Source organism: Panthera pardus, unplaced genomic scaffold, assembly GCF_024362965.1.
Source record: "Panthera pardus isolate Hobbes unplaced genomic scaffold, ASM2436296v1 HiC_scaffold_6, whole genome shotgun sequence".
Taxonomy (NCBI): Eukaryota; Metazoa; Chordata; class Mammalia; order Carnivora; family Felidae; genus Panthera; species Panthera pardus.
The window spans coordinates 62785382-62811558 of NW_026526991.1; the positions used below are offsets into that span (position 1 = coordinate 62785382).

The 26177-nt window shown below is 42.8% G+C and overlaps 2 protein-coding genes across 2 annotated transcripts; both read left to right on the forward strand.

Moving 5' to 3' along the window:
* Positions 1-845: 845 nt before the first annotated feature.
* Positions 846-6483, forward strand: LOC109249156 (keratin, type II cytoskeletal 6A-like). The gene is made up of 9 exons (XM_053895700.1): positions 846-1425; positions 2616-2830; positions 3177-3237; positions 3395-3490; positions 3612-3776; positions 4265-4390; positions 5247-5467; positions 5688-5722; positions 5834-6483. The coding sequence occupies exons 1-9, from the start codon at positions 886-888 to the stop codon at positions 6085-6087; spliced, it is 1713 nt and encodes a 570-aa protein (XP_053751675.1). The 5' UTR covers positions 846-885; the 3' UTR covers positions 6088-6483.
* Positions 6484-21357: 14874 nt separating this feature from the next.
* On the forward strand, positions 21358-26036 carry LOC109249143 (keratin, type II cytoskeletal 6A-like). Its single transcript, XM_053895703.1, has 7 exons — positions 21358-21954; positions 23174-23388; positions 23721-23781; positions 23939-24034; positions 24156-24320; positions 24810-24935; positions 25782-26036. Exons 1-7 carry the CDS (start codon positions 21415-21417, stop codon positions 26034-26036), a joined length of 1458 nt encoding a protein of 485 aa, XP_053751678.1. The 5' UTR covers positions 21358-21414.
* Positions 26037-26177: the final 141 nt, after the last annotated feature.

Genomic DNA, 26177 nt, shown 5'->3' on the forward strand with positions numbered 1-26177 from the left:
TATAATATGGATTGAGCTTATTTGGATCCTGATTTGGACAACCAAAATATAAAAAATAACACCAACAGGTATATTTGAAAATGGAATAGACACTTGGTGACATTAATGAATATATGTAAATTTTCAAGATAAGAAAATGATATTTTGGTTATATTTTTGAGTCTCTCGTTCAGACATAAATACAGAATTATATACAAATGAGACAACATGATCTCTGACATTTATTTTCCGATAATTTACAGTCGTTATGGAATAGAGTAGGAATATGGAAGCTATCATATTGGTCGTGAGATAATGCTGTTTATATAGCTGAGTGATAAGAATATAGGGACTGATTATGTTGTTAAGTTACTCCTTTATGTGGGTGAAATTTCAAGTAAAAGCAAAAAAAGTCATATTTAACTATTGTAATAAAGAAAAAGAATGAGAATGTTACTATGAAGGCATATGAAATAGATTATTTCAGTCTCCTATCTCTGCTGGGTACAACATAAGTGGAGAGGAGAGCACTTAACTTCTGATACACATGCATAACATGCAGATCCTTTGTTTGAGACAGTGACTAACTCCTAGCTCAGTGAATTGAGAATAGTCTCATTGTATTGAGATCAAGTCAAAGCTGGAAGACAGGAGATATTTTCCCTGACTAAAGGAAGCCAAAAATGCAATCTTCGTTATTTCATAACTTTTCTAATAATCCAGATGTGACATCACTGTTTGTAAAGCCCAACCCTTCCCAATCTGCAAGCTCACCTTCCAGGACAGAGCCCAGCCCATTTTCACCATATATAAACTGCTGCCGGGAGGCTCATCTCACAGATCTGCTCCTCTCAGCTCTACCCTCCAGCCTCTCACGCTTTCTTCAGCCTTCCCTCTTCAGGAATCATGTCTAGCAAATCCACCATGAGGAGCCAAAGCGTCAGCCACCGTGGCTTCAGCACCAGCTCAGCCAGAGTCCCAGGGGTCTGCCGCTCTGGCTTCAGCAGTGTCTCTGTGTCCCGCTCCAGGGGCACTGGTGGCCTCGGTGGAGTGTGTGGAGGAGCTGGCTTTGGGAGCAGGAGCCTCTATAGCCTGGGTGGCTCCAAGAGGATCTCCATCGGAGGGGGCAGCTGTGCCATCAGTGGCGGATATGGTGGCCGAGTTGGAGGTGGCTTTGGCTATGGAGGTGGAGCTGCCAGTGGATTTGGTTTTGGTGCCGCAGCTGGTGGTGGCTTTGGGCTCGGTGGTGGAGCTGGTTTTGCTGGTGGCTATGGGGGCTCTGGCTTCCCTGTGTGCCCCCCTGGAGGCATCCAAGAGGTCACCATCAACCAGAACCTCCTCACTCCTCTGAACCTGCAAATCGACCCCACCATCCAGCGGGTGAGGACTGAGGAGCGGGAGCAGATCAAGACCCTCAACAACAAGTTCGCCTCCTTCATCGACAAGGTGAGCCAGGAAGACCTGCCTCCACTGGGATGGCAGGCTCCCCAGACTAGACAATCAATGAATGTCCTACTGGGGTGAGATTCAGGAGGGAGGGAGAAGGGGACTCAGAGGAGCTCTCCCCTGGGATGTCAGATGGCCTCCATGTTGACAACAGGCAGAAGGCGATGGAAATCACTTGAAACCACTGGGTCTCTTAAATGTCCTTCAACCCAGCCAGGGAACAATACTCAACTTGTGTTATCCATGAAGCAAAATAAGGCAATGAGAGAATAGAATCGGTCAGCTTTACCTGCTGAATATTCTAAGAGATTAAATAATAATTCCAGTGGAAAACTGTTCTAGGGCTCTGGACATGAGGAAAAAGGTGAAAGAAAAGAAAACGATTTCTGAATGAATTAAAAAAAAAGGGTCAGAAATATTTACATAAAGATAGAAATAAGAAAAAGATTTCTGGCTGAATTAGAAAAAAGTCTCACAAACATTTACATAAATATAGAAATGCAAAATGTGTAGAACTAGAGCATGACCATTAGGGCATTTGTTATACAGGGCAATCATGCACTAAAGCAGAAGTTAATGGAATCCAGTAATTAGCTGAATTGGATTAAATCGCTAGTTTCTGCACATTTAACAGTCCTTTACCTGAGGTACAATTTAAATATAACTTTCCACTTTGTAACAGAGAAATACTATGTTTTTAAATGTCTATTTAAGTATTTTGAGAGAGAGAGAGAGAGAGAAACTGAAAAAGAGAACAGGAGAGGGTTACAGGTAGAGAGACAGCACAGAGCCTGACAGGGGCTAGATCTCACAACACTGAGATGATGACCTGAGCCAAAATCAAAAATCAGAAGCTTAACTGAATGAGCCACCCAGGCACCCCAGAAATATTTTTCACTAGATGTGTGGTTGTGCTTTTCAATAAAAAGAGAAGAAATGTCGAAAGACGCTGATGGGCCGAATAGCTTAGTTGGTGAGAAGATGTCATAGGTCCATGGAAGAATTTCACACTAAGACCAGTGAGGTTGGAACGAAATAGGGTTGGGGGTGCAACACTGTCAGCCTGACCCTCTGTACATGGTCTGTAATAGCCCAACCTGGGCGACTACCCAAAGTGCGTGGGCACCTGTCAGGTTACATCTCTTTCTCCCTGGCTTTCTCTGGCAAATAACAATCTTGTCTTCTTCCAGGTGCGATTCCTGGAACAACAGAACAAGGTCCTGGACACCAAGTGGACTCTGCTCCAGGAGCAGGGCACCAAGACCGTGAGGCAGAACCTGGAGCCCTTGTTTGAGCAGTACATCAACAACCTCAGGAGACAGCTAGACAGCATCCTGGGGGAGAGGGGCCGCCTGGACACAGAGCTCAGGGGCATGCAGGACATGGTGGAGGACTTCAAGAACAAGTGAGCACAAGGACAGAAAGGGCTCCATTCCCTGAAGTGCACACATCAAGACTATTGGGTGACTAGGTCAAGATGTGGGCCTGATTCCATAGCAAAACATGTGCATGGAAATGAAACTCACAATTGTTGCCAAAAACAACCCAAAATAGCAAAAAGGCCATAGAGGTGCATGGGGAGAGAAAAAGATAAAAACAATTTAGGGACCCCCAAAAATCATTTTTGTGGCTCACTGGCAGGAGGCTCTTTTTGGGTATATCTCTTTTATGGAAAGTTGGGATTCCAGGACACTTTTTCTGTATCATCCTTGCCACTGGCTCAATTATGTCTTACCCTCTTCTGTGTCTAGATACGAAGATGAAATCAACAAGCGCACAGCAGCAGAGAATGAATTTGTGACTCTAAAGAAGGTGAGCTGCTGAAGATCAGGGGTTCATGTTCCTTTCTAGAAAGAAAGGACTCTTGGCCCCTGCACACATCCAAGAGGGGAGTAGATGGGGAGACTAAAAGGTGTTCAGACTGGGAAGGAAGGCTCAGCTGACTCCAAGGTGTTGGCTTGTTCCCCAGGATGTGGATGCTGCCTACATGAATAAGGTTGAATTGCAAGCCAAGGTAGATGCTCTCATGGATGAGATCAACTTCACCAGAGCCTTGTATGAAGCAGTAAGCATCCCCACTCCTCTTTTTTTGTTGTGATGGGGCTCTGCCAAGGGTGGAGGATCCTGGAGTGGGGTACATCTGTAAGGCCAAGGGAAAGATGATCTGATGATCTTATGCTCTGCAGGAACTGGCTCAGATGCAAACCCACATCTCAGACACTTCCGTGGTCCTGTCCATGGACAACAACCGTAACCTGGACCTGGACAGCATCATCGCTGAAGTCAAAGCCCAATATGAGGAGATCGCTCAGAAGAGCCGGGCTGAGGCTGAGTCCTGGTACCAGAGCAAGGTGAGCCTTGAGTTGACAGGTGCCCAGGATTGCCTGTGTCCTCTTCCTAGACACCAGCAAGCCTACCCCCTTCGCTGGGAAAATCACCTCAAGGAAGCTGATGATTTCTCACAGGTGTGAACCCTGCACTCACAGAGCAGGCATTCACAGAATTTATGTGCTTTTTGAGTAAGTCAAAGAACCCCGCTGCAGGAGGCTAGCTACATAGATAGGGATCCTTGCTTTTGTCTTCACCCTGAGTTGGCTCCCTTGGAAACATAATACAGAACATTGCTGGCCTCCAACTGAACTAGGCAGCCAGCATTGCATGAAAAAGAGGGGCTGTGATCAGTGTACAGTATTCAGTGACCTTGCCCTGTCAACTTTCTCTAAAATGCCTTGGTGAGAAGTCACTAGCTCTGGGTGTGTTAAATGCCAGATTGAGAAGTCAGGTCACCATTAGCATGTGAAAACCCACATGCACCACCTTCTCTCCCTCTGGACTCCAGTATGAAGAGCTGCAGGTCACCGCAGGTAGACACGGGGATGATCTGCGCAACACCAAGCAGGAGATTGCTGAGATCAACCGCATGATCCAGAGGCTGAGATCCGAGATCGACCATGTCAAGAAGCAGGTACGGTGGGGGCTTCTGGAGAAAACAAGCATCGCTTCCTCACTCAACCACCAGGCAGCCATCAGCCACCATTTGGGAAATTCTGGGAATTGGGGGAAGAGCAAAGAGAGGGGTGCATGTGGCTCCCACCCTCAGTGAGTTCCCACATATGAGGACAGATGAGTGCTAACCCTACAGAATGACACAACCGCATGACAAGAGCAATCCCAATTAGTCAGAGTGTAGAAAGATCATCCAGGGACTTTTGAAAGAGATTACTTAAGGAGAATGCTTGGTTTAGGAATACAAGAAACAAGTGGGGAAAGAAAAGGGGAGGTCCAAAGGGGGGGGGCAAGATTGTTCTAAATCTGCTCAACATCGAATTGAAACACAAGTTGAGCAGTGACCCAGGATGAAGATCGGTGTTGCCCAAGCATGTTAGAAGACCTTAGGAGTGAGGAGGACAAGATCCCAATGGCCAGAAATGAAACTCATAGCCTTAAGTGAAGATGTTGGTAATTTTGTATAAATTAGGGGGCATCCCCATGAATCATGAGAAAAGGTTCTGGTCTGGCTTTGGAGACAGCACTCAAAACAAACTGAGTGGGTCCATTTCTTTCAACTATGCTGGTATTTGGTCCAGTATAGGGTCTCTCACCCAGCCCTCAGAGAAGGTGGTTTAAAAAAGGCATATATGTCCTCATGTGGCTCCCAGACTAGATAAATTGTGCAGAACAGACAAAGACTGGGAAAAAATGTGGTAGAAGTCCCTTACCATCGTATCTGGGCTCTGGAACTGTTCCTCACTAGAAAGAAGTATGGCTACTCTCCTGGAGAACTACATTACGAGTTCCTTCTGCCTATCTTCTTGCTCTAGTGTGCCAACTTGCAGTCCGCTATTGCTGATGCTGAACAGCGTGGGGAGATGGCCCTCAAGGATGCCAAGAACAAGCTGGCTGATCTGGAGGATGCTCTGCAGAAGGCCAAGCAGGACATGGCCCGGCTGCTGAAGGAGTACCAGGAGCTGATGAATGTCAAGCTAGCCCTGGACGTGGAGATTGCCACCTACAGGAAGCTGCTGGAGGGCGAGGAGTGCAGGTGAGTAACTCACACAAGCTCCTCAAACCTCTGAATACATGTCCATGATGTCTGGCCATGAGCACAAGTTGAAGGCATTCTAGTTATGGCCACAATCATGACTCTCAGAGAATCTTAAAAGGCAGTTTCCTCATGGGTTATCCTCACATTGAGGCTTCCCACTCTGGTCCAGTGGTGGCTGTCTGAGGTCTCACGGTCCCTGTGTTTTCTCCCTTCCTAGGCTGAGTGGGGAAGGTGTTGGACAAGTGAACATCTGTAAGTACTTGGCTTGCCCCTCTCCCTTGCCCTTAGCCCTTCTGACGAGACTCAGACTGGCAGAATGAGCTCACTGTGTCCTGTGTGTCCTTGTCTCCCTCCCCTTCACAGCTGTGGTGCAGTCCACTGTCTCCGGAGGCTATGGCAGCGCTGGCGGCTATGGCAGTGCCAGCGGTGTGGGCAGTGGTGCAGGCCTGGGCGGAGGCAGCGGCTACTCCTATGGCAGCGGCCACAGCCTGGGAGCTGGCTTCAGTTCCAGCAGCGGCAGAGGCATTGGGGGTGGCTTCAGCTCCTCTGGGGGCAGCAGTTCCACCATCAAATACACCACCACCTCATCCTCCAGCAGGAAGAGCTACAAGCACTAAGTCCTGCCATCAGCTCTTGGCCCCACGTTGTCCCATCTGCAACTGGATTGCCCTCTCTCAGGCTGCTTCTCCTCTGCCGTCTCTGGTTTCTTACTCTCTGACTCTGAGCAGAAACTGCTGAGTGCCTTCATTTCTCATCACTGCCTATACCTGCTCCACCTGAGCTTCCACTGCTCACCATCCAAAGGTCACTGCCTGGGTCCTACTCCAGGACACAGCAACTTCTTCTTGCTTCCACGGGCCCATGAATTCCCCATCTCTCAAGTAGTGAGGCCTTCCCTCACAGTGCTTGTGAAAGCATAAGTGATCAGCTCTGTGATAAACAGGGTTTGTGTCCCTGTCATGTGTTCTTCTCCTTGCTCTCTTCCAATGCAATAAAGCAGATTTATAATATAATTCATGGTGGAGTAGTGACTTGCTTCATTACTTTTGGGTCTTGAGTGTTTTCATCAGCCAAATGCCTTATCATGTGAAAAATACTCCCAATCCCCAGTACTTACTCCCATCCTCTAGACTGCTTCATCAAACCTCAGTCTCGCATCCTGATGTGCAGGATTCCTTGCCAGATTAGATTCCATGTAAATGCTTGTCAAGTGGAGTGGCAGGCATCTGGTCTACCATCAATGTAAAGTGTTTGCACTGCCTGTATTTGGGAGTAGCATCTTAGCCTCTTTGACTTGGTCTGTAAGATTCTCTGCCACCTGCCCCAGCAGCCACCCATAATTCCCAGAGAAATATAGTACTGTCCAGTTAGAGCCAAAGAATAGCGACAAGAGAATAAGAGATTAAATTTGACTTGCAATTGCCTTCATGACCCAGAAACGTGCCTGACAATAGCAATTAATATGTGTATACTGCTGAACCGGAAGTATACTTCTAGAAATGTATCTTAAGAAACTAGTACAAATGCAGGAGGTTATATGTACACGGATGTGAATTCCAATAATCTTCACAACACGAAAAACTTGAAAACACTAGATTGGAGCAATTAAGGATTTACAAACTCAGGCACAAATCTTAGATGCTGACCTCTTGAAGTCTGAAGACAAAACAAGAATGGAATCTCCCTATTCCTTACCTCCTAGACCTCTTAACAGAGGCTCAAAGAAGTCAAGTTCTGTGCTCCGATGAGGTGATCTTGCATCCCCTCTAGCTGTGCCCTGGCCTGCTCTGGTTTCTAAGAATGGTTAAGGGAAAACTCAGGATACAGTGCAAGGATGGTCTGTTAACTTCTGCTTCCCAACCACCAGTCACCGTTTTCAGTCCCTGTTTTCCCCATGCCCCTAACCCCAACTCAGCACAAGGGAAATTCTCATGGATTGGCTAATTTATAAAGATATTTCTGGATCCTACTATATCAGTACCCTGTTGTGTTCACTTGTAACCATTCCCGCAAGGAACAGTGTCAGCCTTCCATTTTGGCACTAACTTACTACACAGAATTTATTTAATATCAGATATGTGATCCCAGATCATGGATATGAAGGGCACCAAAGTATCATCAAATTGAATCCTACAGTGTATAAAAAGAGTTCTACACCACAATCAATGAGATTTAATGCATATAAGCGAGGCTAATTCAACATTCAATATCAATCAATTTAATCCACAATTTCAAATGGCTAAAGAAGAAAAAATCATATGATTGTAATAGTTTATGCAGAAAAAAATTAAATAACATGATCCAATATCCATTCATGATTAAGTGAAAAACTCACCAAACAATGAATAGAGGCAAATTCCTCATATTTGAGAATAATATTTTTTAAAAACATGTAGCTAACATCACACTTACTGATGAGAGACTGGACACTTCACTTCTTTTTGTTTATGTTTATTTATTTTTGTGTGTGAGAGAGAGAGAGAGTGAGCATGAGTAGGGGAGGCGCATAGAGAGAGGAAGACACATATTCCAAAGTAGGTTCCAGGCTCTGAGCTGTCATCACAGAACCCGAAATGGGGCTCCAATCCACGAACCCTGAGATCATGACCTGAGCTGAAGTTAGACACTTCACCAACTGAGCCACCTAGGCGCCCCTGGACCCTTTAGTTCTGAGGTCAAGAATAAGATTAGCATGTGTTCTTCTCTCCACTTTTATTGAACAGTGTACTAGAAGTTCTAACTACACAATAAGATGAGAAAAAGCAATATAAGTTATACAAATTAGAAGTGAAGAAATAAAGCTGTCTTTATTCTCAAATGACATGACAGTCTATGCAGAAAATCTGAAAACCTCTTCAAATAAACAAGCCAGTATAGCAAAGTTGTAGTACACAAGATTACTACTTAAAAAGTCATTTGCTTTTTTATTTTTGTTTTGTTTTGTTTTAATATAATTTATTGTCAAATTGGTTTACATACAACACCCAGTGCTCATCCCAATAAGTGCCCTCCTCCATGCCCGTCACTCATCTTCCCATCTCCCCCAAACCTCACACACCCTTGGTTTCTGTATTTAAGAGTCTCTTGTGGTTTGGCTCCTTACCTCTCTGTTTGTAACTAATTTTTTCCCCTTCCTTTCCCCCATGGTCTTCTGTTAAGTTTCCCAAGATCCACATATGAGTGAAAACGTATGATATCTGTCCTTTTCTGACTGACTTATTTCACTCAGCATAATACCTTCCAGTTCTACCCATGTTGCTGCAAATGGCATGATTTCATTCTTTCTCATTGCCAAGTAGTATTCCATTGTATATATAAACCACATCTTCTTTATCCATTCTTCAGTTGATGGACATTTAGACTCTTTCCATAATTTGGCTATTGTTGAAAGTGCTGCTATAAACATTGGGGTACACGTGCCCCTATGCATCAGCACTCCATATCCCTTGGGTAAATTCTTAGCAGTGCTATTACTGGGTCATAGGGTAGATCTATTTTTAATTTTTTGAGGAACCTCCACACTGTTTTCAAGAGCAGCTGCACCAGTGTGCATTCCCACCAAGAGTTCAAGAGTGTTTCCATTTCTCCACATCCTTGCCAGCATCTGTAGTTTCCTGATTTGTTCATTTTAGCCACTCTGACTGGTGTGAGGTGGCATCTCAGTGTGGCTTTGAATTGTATTTCCCTGATGATGAGTGACATTGAACATCTTTTCGTGTGTCTGTTGGCCATCTGGATGTCTTCTTTGGAAAAGTGTCTATTCTTGTTTTCTGCCCTTTTCTTCACTGGATTATTTGTTTTTTGGGTGTTGAGTTTGGTAAGTTCTTTATAGATTTTTGGATGCTAGCCCTTTATCTGATATGTTATTTGTAAATATCTTTTCCCTTAATGTTGAAATTTTAAAAAATTATCATTTATAAGTAGTACCAAAATATTAAATATACTTAAGCATCAATCTAATAAAATGTGAAGAGAACCTATTTGTGGAAAATTATAAAATATTGATATTTATGAAAGATACTGCATATTCATGAGTTAGAAGATTTGATATTATTAAGATGTCAATTTTTCCAATTTTGCCTTATTGATTCAACACAATCTCAACTGAAATTTTAGCAACCTGTTTTTTAGATTATCAACTAGTTGATTCCAAAGTTTATAGGGAAAGGCAAAAGACTTTTGCAAGGTTAAGTAAGTGTACACAGAAGGACTTTAGTCCTGTTTGATACTGCAATGGTGTATTCATGAAACTCTGAATTTGTCAAATCTCACAGAATTTTGTAGCATAAGACTGAACCTTAATATGTGAAATTAAAAAGGAATAATTCTTAAGATTGAGGAATCCTAGGTTGGAAGGTAGAATTTAAAAAAAAAACTACTGTATTACAAATGTTTGAAACAACCTCACGGAAAGGAATGGGGATAAAAAAGGCTGACCGAAGTAACTTTGGAAATGAGTGGAATCTGTAAGACTAAAGGCAACAGGAACTGTACACAAACATTGTAGTTGATAAGGTTGATTCCCACAGAGGTATGGTGTAATACTTGGGATACCACTATACACATACACAGTGATTGGAAAATCAAGTAAATGGATGGCAGATGGTTGGAGCCTGGTTTCTCACTGTTGGTGCAAGTTTACATATAAGCAAAAGTTAAAAAGGTCCTTGTGATATTGAATTGGAACTGTAGACATCAACATGAGCTTATGGCTAGTTTAGGATAGATACAGATGGTTTTACATATGGTCACATTTAAAGATGTGTGTATACACAGGGAGGGGCTAGAATATATACATCGGTTTTTTGCTCTATCACCTAAGGGCACCTAGAAACAATGACACTCCAGGAGCAGTGAGCACATCTAGCACCCAGATCTTGGTTTCTAATACCATGACCCAATATTAGTGTGATGGTTAATTTTATGTGTCAACTTGCCTAGGCCACAAGGTAGCCAGTATTTGGGCAAAAATTATTCTGTGTGTTTCTGTCAGGACTTCAGATGAGATTATCATTTACATTGGTCCTTTGTGTAAAGTAGATTGCCCTCCATATTGTGGGTGGTCCTCACCCAATCCGTTGAAGACCTGCAGAGAACAAAAGGCTGACCCTTCCCTAAATAAGCAATTCTCTTGTTTTGATGGCCTTCGAAGTGGGACATTGGCACTTCCTGGCTCTGCAACAGCCTGGCTGCCCTCAGACTTGAACTGGAACACAGCTATGCAGATTTTGGACTTGCCAGCCTCCATAATCACACAAGCCAATGCCTTAAAATAAATTGTTTTTTGTATATATATACATGCATACAAAGGAAATATATATATATAGTTATTTATTATAAATATTCATATTTATTATAAGGAATGTTTATGTATTAGAAGATTTATCATAAGTAATTGGCTCACCTGATTATATATCATATATATAAAACTATTTATTTATTATAGATTTATGATATATAATTATTATGTATTTATATGCTATTATATATTGTATATATTATAAATCCATGGATGTTTATATATATATAAATACATATATATATATATGCACATATATGTGCATATAAATATATTTTCTTGTCTCCTTGGTTCTTTTTCTTTGGAAAACCCCAAGTAATACAATTAGGAATGAAGAAGTCTTCCTGGAGAAATAACTGATTGTAGGACTGGGGTGGGAAATATACAAGATAACCCTACTGCATCATTCAGGGCCAAATTTAGGAAATAATCAAGAAGCTCACTGAAAGAGTTCCAGTGGCCAAACTGGAACAATTTGTGCCAGTAGGAAGGAAGGAAGGAAGGAAGGAAGGAAGGAAGGAAGGAAAGAGGGAGGGACAGAAGAAGGAAAGGAGGGAGGAAGGAAGGGAGGGAGACTGGGTTGTGATGCAAAATATAAAATAAATATTCATAAGCCCATATTGATATGAATCAATGATTAGATTTATTAGTGAAGGAAGTTAGACTACTCTTATGCAGAAGAATTCCCAATTATTTTCCTACATGGTCCACCCTCCAGCAGGTAGTGAATAACTCCTCCCCTCCCAAGTGGAGACTGGGCATAATAACTTTGTTCCAAAGAGTATAGAGGAGGAAATGGGTGGAGGAAGATGGCGGCGTAGGAGGATGCTGGGCTCACCGCATCCTGCTGATTGCTTAGATTCCACCCACATCTGCCTAATTTACCCAGAAAACCACCAGAAGACTAGCAGAATGCACTCTCCAGAGCAAAGCGTAGACGAGAGGCCCACAGAAGAGGGTAGGAAGGGTGGAGAGGCAGTGTGCGCTACACAGACTGGCGGGAGGGAGCCAGGGTGGTGGAGGGGCAGCCAGCCCACCTGGCAAGGCAGAGCCCCCAAGTTTGGCTTGCAAAAGCGGAGGGGCCGGACGGAGTGTGTTCTGACAGCCAGTGGGACTTAACATCTGGAATGTTGTAAGTCAACAGCTCTGCTCGGAGAGCAGGAGGGCTAAAGGACAACGGGAGGGAGAGTTGTTGAGCCCCGGAGGACAGAGCTCAGCTTGGCAGGGAACAAAGGCGCTGGGAAGTGCCATCTCCCTTGCCCATCCCCCAGCCAAAATCCCAAAGGGAACCAGTTCCCTTCACGAACTTGCTTGCACCGCGCAAACACCCAATGCTGTGCTTCTGTGGATACATCCCTCCGACAGGTCTGCCTCCCTCCCGGTGCCACAGGGCCCCTCCCAAAGCGCACCACCAAAGGCAAAGCGAGCTGAGCCTGTGCCTCCTGCCCCTGTGCACCTCGTGGTTCCACCCGGCTAATACGCCAGATCCCATCGAAGCAGTGCCACAAGCCTGGCAGTGTGCAAGTAGCCCAGACAGAGGCCACACCACTCCACAGTGAGTCCTGCCCCTGGGAGAGGGTAAGATAAGGTACACACCAGTCTGGCTGTGGCCCCAGCGGTGGGCTGGGGACAGACATCAGGTCTGACTGCGGCCCCGCCCACCAATGCAAGTTACTCCAAACAGCACAGGTGAAGAGCCCTGCAGTTCCCCCGCCACTCCAGGGATTATCCAAAATGACAAAACGGAAGAATTCTCCTCAAAAGAAACTCCAGGAAGTAGCAACAGCTAATGAACTGATCAAAAATGGTTTAAGCAATATAGTAGAAAGTGAATTTAAAATATTAGTCATAAAATTAATTGCTGGGCTTGAAAAAAGTATAGAGGACAGCAGAGAATCTATTACTACAGAGGTCAAGGGACTAAGAAAGAGCCAGGAGGAGCTAAAAAAATGCTATAAATGAGCTGCAAAATAAAATGGAGGCGACCACAGCTTGGATTGAAGAGTCAGAGGAGAGAATAGGTGAATTAGAGGATAAAATTACGGAAAAAGAAGAAGTTGAGAAAAAGAGAGATAAAAAAAAATCCAGGAGTATGAGGGGAGACTTAGAGAACTAAGTGACATAATTAAACGAAATAATATATGCATAATTGGGATTCCAGAGGAGGAAGAGAGAGGGAAAGGTGCTGAAGGTGTACTTGAAGAAATCATAGCTGAGAACTTCCCTGAACTGGGGAAGGAAAAAGGCATTGAAATCCAAGAGGCACAGAGAACTCCCTTCAGACATAACTTGAATCGATCTTCTGCACGACATATCATAGTGAAACTAGCAAAATACAAGGATAAAGAGAGAATTCTGAAAGCAGCTAGGGATAAACGTGCTCTAACATATAAAGGGAGAATGATAAGGCTAGTGACGGATCTCTCTACTGAAACTTGGCAGGCCAGGAAGGAATGGCAGGAAATCTTCAATGTGATGAACAGAAAAAAAATGCAGCCTAGAATCCTTTATCCAGCAAGTCTGTCATCTAGAATAGAAGGAGAGATAAAGGTCTTCCCAAACAAACAAAAACTGAAGGAATTCATCACCACTAAACCAGCCCTACAAGAGATCTAAGGGGGATCCTGTGAGACAAAGTACCAGAGACATCACTACAAGCATGAAACCTACTGATATCACACTGACTCTAAACCCATATCTTTCTATAACACTGAATGTAAATGGACTAAATGCTCCAATCAAAAGACACAGGGTATCAGAATGGATTAAAAAAACAAGACCCATCTATTTGCTGTCTACAAGAGACTCATTTTAGACCTGAGGACACCTTCAGATTGAAAGTGAGGGGATGGAGAACCATCTATCATGCTACTGGAAGTCAAAAGAAAGCTGGAGTGGCCATACTTATATCAGACAAACTAGACTTTAAATTAAAGGCTGTAACAAGAGATGAAGAAGGGCATTATATAATAATCACAGGGTCTATCCATCAGGAAGAGCTAACAATTATAAATGTCTATGTGCCAAATATAGGAGCCCCCAAATATATAAAACAATTACTCACAAACATAAGCAACCTTATTGATAAGAATGTGGTAATTGCAGGGGGCTTTAATACGCCACTTACAATATTGGATAGATCATCTAGACACTTGGTCAATAAAGAAACAAGGGTCCTGAATGATACACTAGATCAGATGGACTTGACAGATATATTTAGAACTCTGCATCCCAAAACAACAGAATATACTTTCTTCTCAAGTGCACATGGAACATCTCCAAGATAGGCCACATACTGGGTCACAAAACAGCCCTTCATAAGTATACAAGAATTGAGATCATACCATGCATACTTTCAGACCACAATGTGATGAAGCTTGAAATCAACCACAGGAAAACATCTGGAAAACCTCCAAAAGCATGGAGGTTAAAGAACACCCTACTAAAGAATGAATGGGTCAACCAGGCAATTAGAGAAGAAATTAAAAAATATATGGAAACAAATGAAAATGAAAATACAACAATCCAAACGCTTTGGGATGCAGCAAAGGCAGTCCTGAGAGGAAAATACATTGCAATCCAGGCCTATCTCAAGAAACAAGAAAAATCCCAAATACAAACTCTAAGAGCGCACCTAAAGGAAATAGAAGCAGAACAACAAAGACACCCCAAACCCAGCAGAAGAAGAGAAATAATAAAGATCAGAGCAGAAATAAACAATATAGAATCTATAAAAACTGTAGAGCAGATCAATGAAACCAAGAGTTGTTTTTTTTGAAAAAATAAACAAAATTGATAAACCTCTATCCAGGCTTCTCAAAAAGAAAAGGGAGATGATCCAAATAGATAAAATCATGAATGAAAATGGAATTATTACAACCAATCCCTCAGACATACAAGCAATTACCAGGGAATACTATGAAAAATTATATGCCAACAAACTGGACAACCTGGAAGAAATGGGCAAATTCCTAAACACCCACACACTTCCAAAACTCAAACAGGAAGAAATAGAAAGCTTGAACAGACCCATAACCAGCAAAGAAATTGAATCAGTTATCAAAAATCTCCCAACAAATAAGAGTCCAGGACCAGATGGCTTCCCAGGGGAATTCTACCAGACATTTAAAGCAGAGATAATACCTATCCTTCACATGCTATTCCAAGAAATAGAAAGGGAAGGAAAACTTCCAGACTCATTCTATGAAGCCAGCATTACTTTGATTCCCAAACCAGACAGAGACCCAGTAAAAAAAGAGAACTACAGGCCAATATCCCTAATGAATATGGACGCAAAAATTCTCAATAAGATACTAGCAAATCAAATTCAGCAACATATAAAAGAATTATTCACCGTGATGAAGTGGGATTCATTCCTGGGCTGCAGGGCTGGTTCAACATTCGCAAATCAATCAATATGACACATCCATCACATTAATAAAAGAAGAGAACCATATGATCCTTTCAATCAATGCAGAAAAAGCATTTGACAAAATTCAGCATCCTTTCTTAATAAAAACCCTCGAGAAAGTCGGGATAGAAGGAACATACTTAAACATCATAAAAGCCATTTATGAAAAGCCCACAGCTAATATCATCCTCAATGGGGAAAAACTGAGAGCTTTCTCCCTGAGATCAGGAACAGGACAGGGATGTCCACTCTCACTGCTGTTGTTTAACATAGTGTTGGAAGTTCTAGCATCAGCAATCAGACAACAAAAGGAAATCAAAGGCATCAAAATTGGCAAAGATGAAGTTAAGCTTTCACTTTTTGAGATGACATGATATTATACATGGAAAACCCGATAGACTCCACCAAAAGTCTGCTAGAACTGATACATGAATTCAGCAAAGTCGTAGGATACAAAATCAATGTACAGAAATCAATTGCATTCTTATACACTAATAATGAAGCAACAGAAAGACAAATAAAGAAACTTATCCCATTCACAATTGCACCAAGAAGCATAAAATACCTAGGAATAAACCTAACCAAAGATGTAAAAGATCTGTATGCTGAAAACTATAGAAAGCTTATGAAGGAAACTGAAGAAGATATAAAGAAGTGGAAAAACATTCCATGCTCATGGATTGGAAGAATAAATATTGTTAAAATGTCAATACTACCCAAAGCTATCTACACATTCAATGCAATCCCAATCAAAATTGCACCAGCATTCTTCTCGAATCTAGAACAAGCAATCCTAAAATTTGTATGGAACCACAAAAGGCCCCAAATAGCCAAAGTAATTTTGAAGAACACCAGAGCAGGAGGTATCACAATCCCACACTTTAGCCTCTACTACAAAGCTGTAATCATCAAGATAGCATGGTATTGGCATAAAAACAGACACATAGACCAATGGAATAGAATAGAAACACCAGAACTAGACCCACAAAAATATGGCCAACTAATCTTTCACAAAGCAGGAAAGAATATCCAATGGAAAAAAGACAGTCTCTTTAACAAATGATGCTGGGAGAACTGGACAGCAACACGCAGAAGGATGAAACTAGACCACTTTCTTACACCATTCACAAAAACAAACCCAAAATGGATAAAGGACATCTCTTTAGGGGAAAAACCTCTCTGACCTCAGCCGCAGCAATTTCTTACTTGACACATCCCCAAAGGCAAGGGAATTAAAAGCAAAAATGAACTATTGGGACCTCATGAAGATAAAAAGCTTCTGCACAGCAAAGGAAACAATCAACAAAACTAAAAGGCAACCAACGGAATGGGAAAAGATATTTTCAAATGACATATCGGACAAAGGACTAGTATCCAAAATCTATAAAGAGCTCACCAAACTCCACACCCGAAAAACAAATAATCCAGTGAAGAAATGGGCAGAAAACATGAATAGACACTTCTCTAAAGAAGACATCCATATGGCCAACAGGCACATGAAAAGATGCTCAACGTCGCTCCTCATCAGGGAAATACAAATCAAAACCACACTCAGATATCACCTCACGCCAGTCAGAGTGGCTAAAATGAACAAATCAGGAGACTATAGATGCTGGAGAGGATGTGGAGAAATGGGAACCCTCTTGCACTGCTGGTGGGAATGCAAACTGGTGCAGCCGCTCTGGAAAACAGTGTGGAGGTTCCTCAAAGAATTAAAAATAGACCTACCCTATGACCCAGCAGTAGCACTGCTAGGAATTTACCCAAGGGATACAGGAGTACTGATGCATAAGGGCACTTGTACCCCAATGTTCCTAGCAGCACTCTCAACAATAGCTAAATAATGGAAAGAACCTAAATGTCCATGAACTGACGAATTGATAAAGAAATTGTGGTTTATATACACAATGGAATACTACGTGAAATGAGAAAGAAATATGGCCTTTTGTAGCAACGTGGATGAAACTGGAGAGTGTTATGCTAAGTGAAATAAGTCATACAGAGAAGGACAGATTCCATACGTTTTCACTCCTATGTGGATCCTGAGAAACTTAACAGAAGACCATGGGGGAGGGGAAGGGAAAAAATGGTTAGAGAGGGAGGGAGCCAAAACATAAGAGACTCCTAAAAACTTAGAACAAACTGAGGGTTTATGGGGGTTGGGAGGGAGGGGTGGGTGGATGATGGGTATTGAGGAGGGCACCTGTTGGGATGAGCACTGGGTGTTGTATGGAAACCAACTTGACAATAAATTTCATACTAAAAAAACCCAAAGAGTATGGAGGAAAAAGGGTAAAAGAATAACTTTATAATAACTTTCCAAAAATCTGACAAACACTCCCTCAGCCAGGTGATCAAGGTTAACAACAATAGTAATAAGACACATCAAAGCATGTACCCTTGATACGATGTGATGAGAATGGAATATTACCTCTGTGGTCTTCCTTTCAAAACCCTGTAACTCAGTCTTATATTGAGAAATCATCAGATAAGGCCGAAATCTGAAATTCTGGAAAATATCAGTCCACTGCTCTCGAAATTTTCAAGGTCATCAAAACAAGGAAAACCTGACAACGAGCCTCAGGAAACAAGAGTTAAGGAGACATAATGACTAAACGTAATGTAGTATCCTGGATGAGAGCCTAGAACAGGAAGAAAAAAAAAAGAACATTGGTAAAAGCTAAAGAAATCCAAATAAACACAACTATTACTACTATATTTGTATTGGTTCCTTCATTGTGCCAGATGTACCATACTAACATGAGGTATTAATAAGAGAGAAATTGTGTGAGGTCTACAGGACCTCTCTGTACTACTTTTAGAAACTGTTTGTAAATCTAAAACTGTTCTGAAATGAAAAGCTTATGACAAAAACTGCTTAAGGTGTGGGGCTCAAAGTGACAGCCATATTTTTAACTAATACCAAATTTGTAAACAAAATTATACAACAACTAAGGTAGAGAAAGAGAGAGACAGAGACAGAGAGAAATAAATGAAGGACATATGCTAAAACAATATTGGTTATTTCAAGTTGTATTTCTTTTAATTTGTGCACTTTCTCAAAAATTATCCCAAAACAAGAAGAACAAGAAACATAAAACCAAACTCCACCTTCAACCACTAACATGAAACAATCTAAAATCCATTAAAAAAAAAAAAAAAAGGAGCACCTGGGTGGCTTAGTCGGTTGAGCATCCGATTTCTGCTCAGGTCATGATATGGTTTGTGAGTTTGAGCCCCACATGGGTCTTGCTGCAGCCCAGAGCCCACTTTGGATCCCTTGTCCCCTTCTCCCTCTGCCCCTCCCCCTCTTGCACCCTCTCAAAATATATAAACCTTAAAAGAAATAGAAGAATATTCTCACAGACATAGAAAAATGCAAGACAGTTGTTCAGAAACTCAGAGAGAAGATGCCCACAGTTGCAAATCTCAGGGAAGAACACTCAACACCAACAAATCCAAACCAAACAACTCAATAACCACGAAGGAACACCAAACAAAGCCAACACAGGTTTTCCTACGTGCCAGACACTGTTGACTCACTGCACTGCTGCTAAGTCCCTGTAAAGGACACTTCATCAGGTGCACATCCAAGAATCCCTTGTTTGCAACAATCAGAACTGGGTGTGTGGGCTGGAGGCAGGACCCCATTTGTCATGAAGTTTCACAAAACTGTGAAGGCTGGGCTGAATAAGGAATCCGTCCAGGCTTATTGGCAGCATTTTGTTGGTGAAGCAAAGAAAGCAGAGACAAAATTGTGAGGCACTCTGTGGTGACCTTTGTTGGCTTGTCAGAGTTAAAGCTTAGAGGAATTATTCACACAGCCCTGTGTCATAATGAGAAATCCTATTTGCCTGGATATGGCCCTGGCCCCCCTCCCAGAATACCTCCTGCAAATGGCAGGGCCAGAAAGGGCTTGCTTCATTCACAGATGAGCACTGGTCAGAAAGGAACCATTCCAGGGCGCCTGGGTGGCTCAGTTGGTTAAGCGTCCAACGTCAGCTCAGGTCATGATCTCACGGTTCATGGGTTCCAGCCCCGTGTTGGGGTCTGTGCTGACAGCTCAGAGCCTGGAACCTTCTTTGGATCCTTTGCTTCAGATTCTGTGTCTCCCTCTCTCTCTCTCTGCTCCTCCCCTGCTTCTTCTTCTTCTCTCTCTCTCTTCTCTCTCAAAAATAAATTAACACTCATTAAAAAAAAACAAAGGCAGAGATAAAGGAAGCATTCCAGGATCACAATAGGCACCTTCCATTAAGTAACACAGGGACAAACAAGAGGCATGTGAAAAACACTCAACAGAAAAAAATTCGAATAGTATATTTCCCAAAATTCAATGAAATAGACAACATGATAAAATCAGAGAACAAATGGGGCAATTGAATGAGATAATAAAGGAGAAAATGAACTGGAGGAGCTCAGAAAAGGAGCCAAGAAACAAGACAAAACCACACTAGAAATGAAGGCCATGCTGAAAACAGACAGGGAGGTGAAGGCATTGCTGAATGGGCAGTAATGGACATGGAAAGGGAGGTAGACAGAGGGGGAGAAGAGCTTGCAGGCATGAAACAGCCATCACTGAACATTAAAGGAGGACGAGGAGAAAACACATAAGAAATACATTAAAGGAGGATGAGGAGAAAACACATAAGAAATACAACACAGGCGTAACTGAAAAGAGGATATAAAGGTGGATATTATACAAACATGGATATGCATAAAATATATACTTTTTAACAATATGGGCACCCTCTGTACATATACACTCGCCCCAATATCTCTCTCCATCTCTTTCTTCTCTCTCTCTCTCTGTCTCTCTCTCTCTCTCTCTCTCTCACACACACACACACACACACACACACACACACACACCACATACCCCAGGAAAAACACAGAAACACCCAAATGAGGATACTACAAAGATACACAGGAACTGAGAACACCACTTGAATCCATATATAGGAATTGGCTGCTTGGGGAATGACCTTGAATGTATATTTTATTCCTTGAACGTCTTCAACATTCTCCTTCAACGTCTAAACATTGAAGCAAGTGTGTAAATAACAATATTCAGTATATGAGTAGGCAGTCTATACATCTACATCTGGAATGTTTAAACAGATAGCACATTAAGTTTCTAGCTTTACCTATCACTTTACAGGATATACAAAGGACACAGTAAGATGTTTAATGAGGCACCATGAACACGCAACTAGAAAAATCCAAGGAATGAAACACTGCACCTGACAAAGAACCCAGTCTCTTTAACAAATAAATTGTATGGAAAAAATGAAGAAGAATATACTGACTTAAATGATTTAGAAGATATTATCTAAAAGACATTTCACACACAAATAACAGATATAGAGCATATTTGGATCCTGATTCTGACAACCAAAATAAAAAAATAAATAACACCAAGAGGTATATTGAAGACTGAATACATACCTGCTGATGTTAATGAATATATACATTTTTAATATATGAAAATGGTACTTTGGTTATATTTTTAAGTGTCTCTCATTCGGACATAAATACAGAATTATATACAAACAAGACAATATGATCTCTGACATTTGTTTTCCAATAATTTACAGTCGTCAAGGAATAGGGTAGGAATATGGAAGCTGTCATACTGGTTTTGAGATAATGACTTTTATAAAGCTGAGTGATAAGAATAGAGGGACCGATTATGTTGTTATGTTACTCCTTTATGTGGGTGAAATTTTACATAAGAGCAAAAGAAAAGTCATATTTAACTTCTGTAATAATGAAAAATAATGAGAATGTTACTATGAAGGCATATGAAATAGATTATTTCAGTATCCTATCTCTGCTGGGTACAACACAGGTGGAGAGGAGTGCACTTAATTTCTCATACACGAGCATAACATGCAGAACTTTGAGACAGTAACTACTCCTACCTCAGTGAATTGAGAATAGTCACGTTATACTGAGATCAAGTCAAAGCTGGAAGACTGCAGATATTTTCCCTGACTAAAGGAAGCCAAAAATGAAATTTTCATTATTTCATAACTTTTCTAATATACAAGATGTGACATTATTGTTTGTAAATGCCCAACCCTTCCCAATCTACAAGCTCACCTTCCAGGACGGAGCCCAGCCCATTTTCACCATATATAAACTGCTGCCGAGAGGCTCATCTCACAGATCTGCTCCTCTCAGCTCTACCCTCCAGCCTCTCACGCTTTCTTCAGCCTTCCCTCTTCAGGAATCATGTCTAGCAAATCCACCGTGAGGAGCCAAAGCGTCAGCTACCGTGGCTTCAGCACCAGCTCAGCCAGAGTCCCAGGGGTCTGCCGCTCTGGCTTCAGCAGTGTCTCTGTGTCCCGCTCCAGGGGCACTGGTGGCCTCGGTGGAGTGTGTGGAGGAGCTGGCTTTGGGAGCAGGAGCCTCTATAGCCTGGGCGGCTCCAAGAGGATCTCCATCGGAGGGGGCAGCTGTGCCATCAGTGGCGGATATGGTGGCCGAGTTGGAGGTGGCTTTGGCTATGGAGGTGGAGCTGCCAGTGGATTTGGTTTTGGTGCCGCAGCTGGTGGTGGCTTTGGGCTCAGTGGTGGAGCTGGTTTTGCTGGTGGCTATGGGGGCTCTGGCTTCCCTGTGTGCCCCCCTGGAGGCATCCAAGAGGTCACCATCAACCAGAACCTCCTCACTCCTCTGAACCTGCAAATCGACCCCACCATCCAGCGGGTGAGGACTGAGGAGCGGGAGCAGATCAAGACCCTCAACAACAAGTTCGCCTCCTTCATCGACAAGGTGAGCCAGGAAGACCTGCCTCCACTGGGATGGCAGGCTCCCCAGACTAGACAATCAGTGAATGTCCTACTGGGGTGAGATTCAGGAAGGAGGGAGAAGGGGACTCAGAGGAGCTCTCCCCTGGGATGTCAGATGGCCTCCATGTTGACAACAGGCAGAAGGCGATGGAAATCACTTGAAACCACTGGGTCTCTTAAATGTCCTTCAACCCAGCCAGGGAACAATACTCAACTTGTGTTATCCATGAAGCAAAATATGGCAATGAGAGAATAGAATCGGTCAGCTTTACCTGCTGAATATTCTAAGAGATTAAATAATAATTCCAGTGGAAAACTGTTCTAGGGCTCTGGACATGAGGAAAAGGGTGAAAGAATAGAAAAGAAAAGAAAAGAGAAGAGAAGAGAAGAGAAGAGAAGAGAAGAGAAGAGAAGAGAAGAAAAGAAAAGAAAAGAAAAAGGATTTCTGGCTGGATTAGAAAAAAAAGACTCAGAAATGTTTATATATCATAGAAATACTAAATGTATAGAACTAGAGCATGACCATTAGGACATTTGTTGTACAGGAAAATCATGCACTAAAGCAGAAGTTAATGGAATCCAATCATTAACTGAATTGGATTAAATCATTAGAGTCTGCACATTTAACAATCCCTTAACTGAGGTAAAATTTAAAAAAAATAACTTTGTGCAGTGGAATAGGAAAATAATATTTTTAATGTTTGTTTGTTTGTTTATTTATTTATTTATTCATTCATTCATTCATTTATTTTGAGATAGAGCAGGAGAGGGGCAGATCAAGAGGCAGAGAGCCTAGAGCCCAACAGAAGGCTCAATCTAAAAACAGGGGGGTCATGACCTGAGCCAAAATCAAGAGTCAGACACGTAACTGACTGAGCCATATAGCCACCTGGAGAAATACTATTTTTAACTAGATGTGTGGTTGTGCTTTTCAATAGAAAGAGAAGAAATGTTGAAAGTCACTGATGCGCTATATAGCTTAGTCAGTGAGAAGACATCATAGGTCTCTGGAAGAATTTCACACTAGGACTGCTAGGGTGGGAAGGAAATAGGTTTGGGGGTGCAACACTGTCAGCCTGACCCTCTGTACATGCTCCGTAATAACCCACCTGGGTGACTACCCAGATATGCCTGGGCACCTGACAAGTAACATCTCTTTCACCTTTGCTCTCTCTGGCAAATAATCATCTTCTCTCTTCCAGGTGCGGTTCCTGGAGCAGAAGAACAAGGTCCTGGACACCAAGTGGACTCTGCTCCAGGAGCAGGGCACCAATACTGTGAGGCAGAATCTGGAGCCCTGGTTTGAGCAGTATATCAATAAGCTCAGGAGACACCTGGAGAGTTTAGAGGGGGAGAAGGTCCAACTGAACTCAGAACTCAGGGACATGCAGGACATGGTGGAGGACTTCAAGAACAAGTGAGTTCAAGGAGAGAAAGGAGTTCAGTTCCCCGAAGTCTTCAAGATTATTGGGTGACCAGGTCAAGATGTGGGCCTGATTCCATAGCAAAACACGTCCATGGAAATGAAAATCACAATTATTACCTAAAACAAACCCAAAAGACAAAGGGTCATGGAGGTGGATAGGGAGAGAAAACAATTTAGGAACCACAAAAAGTCATTTTTGTGGCTCACTGACAGGAAGCTCATTTTGGGTATATCTCTTTTATGGAAAGTTGGGATTCCAGGACACTTTTTCTGTATCATCCTTGCCACTGGCTCAATTATGTCTTACCCTCTTCTGTGTCTAGATACGAAGATGAAATCAACAAGCGCACAGCAGCAGAGAATGAATTTGTGACTCTAAAGAAGGTGAGCTGCTGAAGATCAGGGGTTCATGTTCCTTTCTAGAAAGAAAGGACTCTTGGCCCCTGCACACATCCAAGAGGGGAGTAGATGGGGAGACTAAAAGGTGTTCAGACTGGGAAGGAAGGCTCAGCTGACTCCAAGGTGTTGGCTTGTTCCCCAGGATGTGGATGCTGCATACATTAATAATGATGATCTCCAAGCCTACGTGGAGGCTCTGAAAGAGGAGATCAACTTCACCAGAGCCTTGTATGAAGCAGTAAGCATCCCCACTCCTCTTTTTTTGTTGTGATGGGGCTCTGCCAAGGGTGGAGGATCTTGGGGTGGGGTACGTCTGTAAGGCCAAGGGAAAGATGATCTGATGATCTTATGCTCTGCAGGAACTGGCTCAGATGCAAACCCACATCTCAGACACTTCCGTGGTCCTGTCCATGGACAACAACCGTAACCTGGACCTGGACAGCATCATCGCTGAAGTCAAAGCCCAATATGAGGAGATTGCTCAGAAGAGCCGGGCTGAGGCTGAGTCCTGGTACCAGAGCAAGGTGAGCCTTGAGTTGACAGGTGTCCAGGATTGCCTGTGTCCTCTTCCTAAACACCAGCAAGGCTACACCTTTCGCTGGGAAAGTCTACTGCAAGGATGCTGATGATTTCTTGCAGGATATGTAACCTGCTCTCATAGAGTAGGCATTCACAGAATTTATGTCCAAGTTCAATTAAGTCAAAGAACTCAAGTGCAGGAAGGTAGCTACATAGATAAGGATCTAGTGATTCTTGCTTTTGTCTTCACTCTGATGCTGGCTCACTCAGAAACATAATATAGAACATTGCTGGTCTTCAACTGAACTAGGCAGCCAGCATTCCATTAAAAAGAGGGTCTGTGATCAGTGTACAGTATTCAGTGACTTTGCCACATCAACTTTCTCTAAAATGCCTTGGTGAGAAGTCACTAGCTCCAGGTGTGTTAAATGCCTGGTTGAGAACTCAAGTCATGAAAGCCCATATGCACCACCTTCTCTCCCTCTGGACTCCAGTATGAGGAGCTGCAGGCCACCACAGGCAGACTGATGAATGATCTGCGCAACTCCAAGCAGGAGATTACTGAGATCAACCGCATGATCCAGAGGCTGAGATCTGAGATCGACCATGTCAAGAAGCAGGTATGGTAGGGGCTTCTGGAGAAGATAAGCATTGCTTCCTCACTCGACCACCAGGCAGCCATCAGCCACCATTTGGGAAATGCTGGGAATTGGGGGAAGAGCAAAGAGAGGGGTGCATGCGGCTCCCACCCTCAGTGAGTTCCCACATGTTAGGACAGATGGGTGCCAACCCTACAGATAATACAATCACATGACAGGAACAATTTCAATTAGACTGTAAAAAGATTGTCCAGGGACTTTGGAAAGAGATTACTTAAGGAGAATGATTGGTTTAGGAGTATAAGAAACAAGTGGGGAAAGAAAAGGGGAGGTCCAGAGTGGGGCAAGACTGTTCCAAATCTGTTCAACATTCAATTGAAATAGAGTGTTGAGCAATGACCCAGGATGAAGACCCATTTCCCAAGCATGTTAGAAGCCCTTAGGAGTAAGGAAGACAAGATCTCAGCAGCTAGCAATGAAACTCATACCTTAGGTGCAGATGTTGGTGATTTTGTGTAAGTTAATGGGGCATCCCCATGAGATAATCAGAAAAGGTGATGGTTTATCTTTGGAGACAGCACTCAAAACAAATGAATGGGTCCATTTCTTCCAAGTATGCTGGTATTTGGTCCAACATAAGGTCTCCCACCCACCCCTCATGGAGGGTGGTTTAAAAATGGCACAGGTGTTCTCAAGTGGCTCCCAGTCTGGGTCAGTTGTGCAGAACAGAAAAAGACTGGAAAACATGTGGTAGAAATCCCTTACCATAGTATCTGGGCTCTGGAACTGTTCCTCACTAGAAAGAAGTATGGCTACTCTCCTGGAGAACTACATTATGAGTTCCTTCTGCCTATCTTCTTGCTCTAGTGTGCCAACCTGCAGTCCGCTATTGCTGATGCTGAACAGCGTGGGGAGATGGCCCTCAAGGATGCCAAGAACAAGCTGGCTGATCTGGAGGATGCTCTGCAGAAGGCCAAGCAGGACATGGCCCAGCTGCTGAAGGAGTACCAGGAGCAGATTAATGCCAAACTGGCCCTGGACTTGGAGATTGCCACCTACAGGAAGCTACTGGAGGGTGAGGAGTCCAGGTGGGTAACTCACACAAGCTCCTCAAACCTCTGAATACATGTCCATGATGTCTGGCCATGAGCACAAGTTGAAGGCATTCTAGTTATGGCCACAATCATGACTCTCAGAGAATCTTAAAAGGCAGTTTCCTCATGGGTTATCCTCACATTGAGGCTTCCCACTCTGGTCCAGTGG